The sequence below is a fragment of the Drosophila navojoa genome, chromosome 2, assembly GCF_054131105.1.
Source record: "Drosophila navojoa isolate 15081-1374.11 chromosome 2, UAZ_NAV_1.0, whole genome shotgun sequence".
NCBI lineage: Eukaryota > Metazoa > Arthropoda > Insecta > Diptera > Drosophilidae > Drosophila > Drosophila navojoa.
In genome coordinates, this window is record NC_142890.1 from 3,352,657 (window position 1) to 3,360,943 (window position 8,287).

General features: G+C 38.5%; 2 protein-coding genes across 6 annotated transcripts; one reads left to right on the forward strand and one right to left on the reverse strand.

Moving 5' to 3' along the window:
• Positions 1 to 1,964: 1,964 nt before the first annotated feature.
• Positions 1,965 to 4,680, reverse strand: Fer1HCH (ferritin 1 heavy chain). 2 transcript variants are annotated; one of them, XM_089260360.1, is made up of 6 exons: positions 4,587 to 4,680; positions 4,289 to 4,521; positions 3,852 to 3,977; positions 3,004 to 3,099; positions 2,619 to 2,896; positions 1,965 to 2,555 (listed from the first exon to the last, which is right to left on the reverse strand). In XM_089260360.1, exons 2-6 carry the CDS (start codon positions 4,425 to 4,427, stop codon positions 2,274 to 2,276), a joined length of 921 nt encoding a protein of 306 aa, XP_089116486.1. In that variant the 5' UTR covers positions 4,428 to 4,521; positions 4,587 to 4,680; the 3' UTR covers positions 1,965 to 2,273. The 2 variants fall into 2 exon arrangements, with proteins under 2 accessions (XP_089116486.1, XP_017968051.2); XM_018112562.2 differs by lacking the exons at positions 3,004 to 3,099; positions 4,587 to 4,680.
• An 885-nt stretch (positions 4,681 to 5,565) lies between these two features.
• On the forward strand, positions 5,566 to 7,448 carry Fer2LCH (ferritin 2 light chain). Of its 4 annotated transcripts, none has more exons than XM_089262709.1 (4): positions 5,566 to 5,719; positions 6,045 to 6,174; positions 6,387 to 6,413; positions 6,499 to 7,448. In XM_089262709.1, exons 2-4 carry the CDS (start codon positions 6,063 to 6,065, stop codon positions 7,062 to 7,064), a joined length of 705 nt encoding a protein of 234 aa, XP_089118835.1. In that variant the 5' UTR covers positions 5,566 to 5,719; positions 6,045 to 6,062; the 3' UTR covers positions 7,065 to 7,448. The 4 variants fall into 4 exon arrangements, with proteins under 4 accessions (XP_089118835.1, XP_089118849.1, XP_089118831.1 ...); XM_089262705.1 differs by having other exon boundaries at positions 5,622 to 5,781; XM_089262723.1 differs by lacking the exon at positions 6,387 to 6,413 and having other exon boundaries at positions 5,571 to 5,719.
• Positions 7,449 to 8,287: the final 839 nt, after the last annotated feature.

Below are 8,287 nucleotides of genomic sequence, written 5' to 3' on the forward strand. Positions count from 1 at the left end.
ATGTGTATTTCTATTTGCTTATAATTGTCTCTCCAAATATCAAATCAAATCGTTCATATCGATAGACATCTGTCTATCTATCTATCGATTTATATGTATATCTATTCATCTATCTATCGATATATGTATGTACATATACATATCTATCTATATATTTATTTTCCGTCTATCCATATAAAAAATTATCAATCTATCTTATAAGTATCTCTCCATCTATACATCTACTACGCCATACAATTGATGAATCTTATAGTATATAGGGGTATCTGCAGAGAAGATAAATCATAGTAAACCTGTAAGCCGTATCGATCCTAACATAAATATCTCAATTGACCAATGTTGTTGTATGACTTTTATATATACAAATTTTAAAATTTCGAGTCTCTCTTCCAGTAGGTTTTCTTGACAAGCTGAAAATAACCAACAATACACTCACTTTACGCCCTGAACGAGTATAGAAACACATGCTAAGAAAGAAAAAAAAAACACTTGCAATAAAAATGATGAGCAGAGCAAAAAAACGCGTGTCGAATGGGAAAAAGTTGCTATCAGCGCATTTGTGGCGCTTGGCCAGGATTGATAGTGTGTCCATTTGTATGCCGGACTGAACTTTGACCCCGCCCCGACCCGTCGCGAACTCAGCTCAAATTGCGCTTGAATATTGGCAAGAAATTTGCGACCCATTGTCCGGGCGGACGAGTTTAAAAGGCTTGCGGTACATCTGTGCAAATATTAGCTTATGAAATTGTTTAAAATGCACAACCCATTTCGTGGATTTGACAAGCCATCGCAGGGCGCCTTGGTCACGCATCGCAGGATGGGGGATGGGCGGGAGGCAGGATGCAGTCAGGACAACAACAGCAACAAGAGAAAAGAAACATCATCCAGAGCCATTTGACAGTTGCCACAATTTATCATAATTCAATGCATGACATGTCCTGTCAATCACCAAGCAGGACGAAAGGGTGAACACACATTAGTTCGATTGAGTTGGATGGGTTCGGCCGATTGCCGTTAGCCCTTGGGCTTGTTCTGCTGGGACATTTTTACAAGTGACTTATGAATTATTCCTTATGGCCAACCAAAGCATGTCCGACTCACTCGCATCCTTTTTGCTCTTTGTACTCCCCAATCAGATTAGCCTCGGCGCTTTCAGCTACATGAAAGGGTCAATAGAGCCAATGGGACGTCTATCAAATGGAATACACAATGTGATTCTACAGATTAGATTGCCATCTGGATGGTAAATACGTGTCCATAAAACACCTCAATGGCCAGCCAAAACACTTGTTCCACACAGCTTTACACGCATTAACTGATGGACATTTTTAAGAAATATAATGACAACTTTAACTAGTTGGAAGTTCTTATTTTTAAAAGATAATATAGAAAAAAAAAAATAAAATAAAAAAAATCACATTATTTATACTTCTCAAGCTTTAGAGAAGGTTCAATGTTTTGAACGCTTTTAATAACAAATAAGTTAAAATTCCACATTCGCTACGAAATAAAAACAAAATTTATACAACAAAAAATCCATCCATTAACATTAATTCTCCAGAGAAAAATCTATATTACAAAAAAATTATATTAAATTGAAAGACATTTTTGGTTTGATCGTATTCTTTATTAAGTTAGTATTATTATTGACTAATTGACAGAAAAATATACGTTTTAATATATATAAATTTGTGTATATCATGTACTTGTTTATATCTAAATATGGATTATTCAATTTGCAATGATTTGTTGACTCGGGAATTTTCCCGGAGCCATAGAACGTCGATTTGAACTTTTGAGCACGCGTACTCGAGGCGAGATAACGAAACAGTTATACGTAACAAATATTGTAAATAAATCACAACTTTTGACTGTCATACTTGTAGGAATTGATAAAGGTATGACGCCTGATTAGTGCTAAGCCCCAGGTGAAGAGCGGGATTGATAAGAAAAGAACTCGTGGATTTGACTGTGCCTTGGAATGAAATTTAATTCAAACAGAACGTGATATATGTTTATTTGGCCAATACTTGATATTTTTTTGGAAACAGGCGATAAAAAAAATAAGAGAAAGTATTTTACTTTTGAGTATGATTTAATTATAAACTAATTTTGGCAAAGAAAAATGATCGTGTGGATAACAAAATACTTGATGCGATGGAGTATCAGCTGCAGAGGCTAGTAACAGTTAATTTTAAATAGATTTCTCTCGGGGAGCACAGTATAAACTATGAATAGCTTGCTAGACAATGAGTTGAATGTGGGGATGTTGTTTACATGTTCTTGTCGAACAGGAATTCGCCCAACTCTCCCTGGGAGGACATCATCTTCTCCAAGGTGGTGATCTTGCCAGCCAGCTCGCGTTGGCCAGTCAGCTGCTCCTCCAGATAGACACCGGTCAGGTAGTCAACCAGATGGTAATCGTTATCATCAGCCTTCTTGGAGTTGCCCTCGCAGGTCTTAATCAGATCGCGAATGGACTTGGTGACCTCGGTCTCCAGCTTGAAGGCATCCTCCAAAGCAGACAGTCCAGTCCAGTTCTTTACCTTGACAGGCTATAAGAGGACAATCGTAAAGGTCCAAGAAAATCCACTACGAACTTTGATCAAATTACTTACCGATACTTTGATTAAGTCCTTCACTGTGTGGGTCAACTCGCCACGCATCGACAGGTATTCGATCAACTTGGCTCCATGCTCGCGCTCCTCCTTGGCAGCCTTGAAGAAGTGTTCGGCGAAACCAGGACGATTGACGGTGTCGTTCGAGAAATAGGCAGCCATCGCCAGGTACTGCATGGAGGCATTGATCTCCTTCTGGATCTGCTCGCGCATGCTCCTAATGCAGGGCTCCTTCATGTCCGGCCATCCCTTGAATGCAGCATTTGACTTGATGTTGCCTGTAGAAATAGAGAGATTAAAATTAAGACATTTATATATATAATAAATTTTAAAAATTACATACGAATATCTATAAATTTATGCTTATTTCATATGCAACACCTACACTTAGAGGTTTCTTGATTAGAATCTTGACTTTCGATTTCTTGCTGCTTTTTATTTTTCAAGTCCTGCATAACACTTGACTGTTGATTTATAGGTGCTAAGGGGAGCGAGGAGTGGTTAGAGTTCACATTACGTAAGCTGCAGTGTCAATGCATATGTATGCATGTATGTGTATAATGCAAACTCAAGTTTCTTGGAACATATAAAGCGTGTGCAAAACTAAAGTGCAGTTATTTCCTAAGTTCGCTCTCTCTCGCTCTCATCATCTCCATATTTTTGTTCTCTGCGCACAAGTGTCGCCATAGCAACGGCATTTGTTTTGGTTTCGTGCCGTGTGCAAAAATGCCCGCTTCTAGTCCAACACAACATATTCTATCTCTCTCGCACGTTCAAGCTTGAGCTCGACGCCGTGTGCAAAATCGAACAACAAAAACATAATACGGGAATCGTTGCTGAGGGCGCGAGGAGCAGAGATTTAATCTCACACATACATACATATATGGAAATTAAGATAATCTGTTACATAAATAAAGCTACCGAAATTAGCGAAAGTTCGTTAAATTGATTTCATATTTGATGAATATTTTAATAACTTCCAGATTATACGATGAAGAGAGCAGACGAGCACAACAGCTGACCTAACGCTCTCTTAGTTTTGTATGCGCACACCCCGCTGCTCTTATTAAACTCTCACTCTCGCTATCTCCCTCTCTCTCTCTCTTTGTTTGGACGAATGGTTCGTCGCCATTGAATGGAATTGCGTCGAAATTTTTTGGTTTTTTCAAAATATTTTTGTTTTGTTTAAAAGAATGTAGCAACTTATAAATTTTATATATTTCAATTACTTACATTGCAAATTGTCTGCCTGGGCCATGTTGATGGCGGCCAGAACGGTCAGTAGACAAAAACTCGCACAAAATTTCATCATTTTATTCTTCGGGTTCCTCTTGTTGTTGTTGTAGTTGTAGTTGATGTCTTTACACAAAATCACAGAACAAATTATATCACTTTCAGTTAATAAATCAATGCAAACAGTTCTTGTTTACGTGCTCTGTCTAAATGCACAAATGAAAATGAACCAATTCGGTTGCTCGACCAATTTTAAATAGAGAAGTTTCTAGGCGATCTGTTATCTCGTCTCAATTGTCTGTCAAAGCTACCTTTACGCACACTGGCATAGAAGGCAAAGCTTGCTTTTTCAATTCAATTGGACTTAGTGGATTATTTGATCTTTCCGGTAACTTATGATACCGTTTTATATACCCTGACAAACTTTTCACACGTACTTGGAATTTTTCGTAATTCTTCTGCTTTACGCGCCTTCGCTATGTGAATGCAAACTGTCGGTGCCTGTGTCGAGCAAAACACTTTTAAACGCTTCGTCGTTGGCCGCTCTCGCTCACAAAGAGCGCTGTATGAGTACATACAATATGTGTACGCTGTATGTGAACCTATGTGTGTGTGCGTGTGAGTTCACTCTTATCAATTCAATATGTCGTCGTTCGGTTTGTTATTGTTGCTATCGCATTGAAAATATAATATATACCATTTGATAGACTTATGTACTTGATTTACCATACTTACTTCCACACGTCCTCAATATGTTCGACAGCACTATAGTTGCTGAATTTAGCCTAAGTCCAATATGGCCGAATGGCTGCTTGGTCGCAGAAGCTGTCCAGTCCCAGTCAGCTGTTCTTTGTTACACACTTACCCTGTAATATGGGTATATTAACTTGGACATACGAATGACGTAAAACTGCAATTCTTCTTGAATTTTTATAGATTGCTTACATGGTTTGGCATAGTGTATATGTACATACATAATAATATTGAATCTTTATTTCTAAGTAAATATTTATGTATTTATTTGATGTATGCTCAACCGTCTAGGGTATGGCGAAACTGACTCTTTGTTCTTGTCTTAGTTTTGTGTACTACATGTCATGGGTTGCCATGCACATTGTTTAATATAAATAAAATTTGATGGTTTAATACCTAACGTGAAGCAGAAACATGGATATTGTGGGATCAATCAAGATTTTGATTGACTATCAGGGCGAACACGACAACTAGTGCAGAGTAGTCATAGTATAACACTGAGACATGTTTGATAAGACTTATGTCAAATGATAACAAAACATGTAATAACCGTGTGCCTTCCGACTACTTTCGTTTATTTTTGAAAATTTATGGCATTAGATTGCTTGTCTATATTAAGTAGTCATTGTTACAACATGATATAAATTTTATCACACGAGGGTTGCTTATACATACATGTTTCTCTCGACTAAAATTAATTTGAATTCAATTCACGTATAACTTAGGCTTGTTCGAGTCAGTTTTTAATCATATGATGAAATAGGATTCAAATTAATGCAAGAACTTTCAACAGCCTGGTAACTCTATTCAGCATTGAGAACTCAAGCAACTTGTGAGTGCCTGAGTCACAAAGAAAAACAACCGCAATGACAATACGAACAACAACAACAACAGCGACGCGGCCATATTGCCAGAGCCATGTTTGACTGACAACGAAATCCCCAACGAAGAGACGACGAGTGCAAAACAACATACCCATACACTCTCAAACTCGCACTCACACTTGCGCGCTCACACACACTGGCGCACTGAGTGCGGTGCTGCCGAGGCATAGAAACGAGACAAACGCAACGCTATAAACAGCAGTTCAGAAATTGAGTTCCAACAAGCAGCACGTAAGAAAACACAAAAATCAAAGCAGAACAACATTTAATTAAATTTAACGCGTCTATTTAAAGTAAGTGTTACACTTGAATTGTTGGCTAATTGTTACGATTATAAATAGTGTAAAAATAATATATTTAAACTATTAAAAACAAATTAGTTGCAAGCAACTTGAAAAATCGTTCGCGACAGAGAGAGAAAGAATGTTCAAGAAAACTCTACGACGCAAAAGTCGCTGATTTGTTTTTCATTGAATCACATCAACTAGAAACAGAGTGATCGATTTTGAAATTCAAAATAAATCTAATTGTGAAATTCTATTTATTCTAATTCTAGAAAGTGAAAACAAATAAAATGAAATATTTCATCGCATTCGTTTTGGTTGCGGGCCTCTGCGCTCTTGCGCAGGCCCAAGAGCAGAGCTGCCAAGTAGACGTGCAGTCTGCCTGCGGACAGAGTGCCAACGGTGAGTACAAAAAGAAAAAATACTGTATAAAATAAGAGCATGAATGAGCGCACGAATGGAAGAGAGTGCAAGAGAGCGGCTGAATGGTTATTAGTATGAACGTGTGTGTGTGTGTTTGTGTGCGTGTGTGCGTGCATGAGCAGTTGATCCGGTTTTAACTGTAACTGTGTATTGTTTTCTGAATATCTTATTTTTAAAAATAAACAAACAAGCGCTCATGGCATTTTTCTCAGGCGAAAGTAAGCAAAAAACACTTCCTCATTATAATTAAGCAAGCCCAACTCACACAGCTATAAATATGACCTTCTCTTTGTTGCTTCTCAGGTGGTGTGGCAAATTGTAATGCGCGCTATGCTGCCATTGGACATCTGGAGCATAAGATGCAGGACTACATCCATTTGCAGCTGAAGAAATCATACGAATATCTGCTGATGGCCACCCACTTCAACTCGTACCAGATGAACCGCCCCGGCTTCCAGAAGCTCTATCAGGGTCTCTCCGATCGCGCTTTCGATGATACCATTGCCCTCATCAAGCAGGTGACTCGTCGTGGTGGCTCTGTCGACTTCAGCAAGCCCCATCAGCAGGGTGTTGCCCAGCCCCCAGAGGTGCATCTGAACGAACTGGAGTCGCTGGCTCGTGCTTTGGACAACGAGAAGGAGCTGACCAACGGCGCCATTCATGTGCACACCAGCGCCACCCACGGCACCACTGAGAACCGCATTCACGATCCCGAGATGGCCCACTATCTGCAGGAGAACTTCTTGAGCAAGCAGGCAGCATCTGTCCGCACCCTCTCTGGCTATGCCAACGATCTGTCCAAGTTGGTGAGCGTGCGCGAGCCGGCCCTTTCGGTCTACCTGTTCGACGAGTACCTGCAGAAGCAATAAGCAGTTATCTCTCTCTATCGCAACTCTTATCAAAATTCACTCATCTGTTAATTTGCTAGTATTACAAAGATTCCAAAACGAAAATAAACCCCCGAAACGCTGCGTTCTGTAAATTGAAATTGTCATTTGAGTTGTGTTTAAAATATGTAATAATAAATCGAAGCGCAGCAGCCACAAAAGCAAAACAAAAACAAAATGAAGTAACATCTGATTTCCTATCAACTATTGAATTATTTACTACATCAACACAAACACACTCATACTATATGCACATACACACACACACACACACACTCACATATTTGTGATAACGTTTAAGTAAGCAGCATTCGCTTGAACAAATGTATCTTTAAATAATTATGTTACCAAGCTAAATAAATAAAGTCAACCAATATACGCAGTATATCATGTTTTCTTTCCCCATGTTTAGCATGCAGATAAAGTGGCTGGCAAAAAAAAATGCTCAACAAATCGTAACTGTCGTCTAGCTGATAGCGCTCGAGCTGAGTCGAGCCGTACTGCGGGTGTACTTTGAATGCGACTCTGATTACAGAGCGTCAAGTGCGGCAAATAGAGCAACTAAGTATACGAAAATTGGACTATACTATATGAGAAATTCGAGTGTGAGTGACGCGGCTGGACCTTTGATCTATGCAAATACTAATTCGCTTTCATTGTTGTGAAATGGGACAAAGCAATTTCGACAAAGGCGGAATGTTTGCTATATGCATTCATGGGGTGGGAATAGAGCTATCTCAATAAAGAATTTAATTTTTTTAATAAACGTATTTAATTATTTATCATCAAGGCAAGAATCTTCTAGTTAGGCTTTCTCTTCGAAGCACTTGTGCTGACTTCAGAGTTATGTAATTTGATAAGCCAAAAATTGGCTATAATTTATTATACTCGATAGGCCTGAATGCTTTATCATATCTGGTATATTTAAGTTATGGAATTTAGTAGTTCTCTCTTACTTTATGATATATTGTACTCGATAGACATCTATAACATGTTATATCTGATATTTTTAATCGGTGTCAATTTAAAAGATTTCTTTAGTTCTTTCTCTCTCTCTATTTCTCTCTTATTTTCTCGAGTTCCAATGATAAGACTATTTTGATGCATTGCAAATGATTAATTGGTGATCTACATAACATTGTAGTCTCTATCTTATCGGGCGGTACTTCAACTGAACTAGTAGTATTAAAGCCACGTTTCATCGC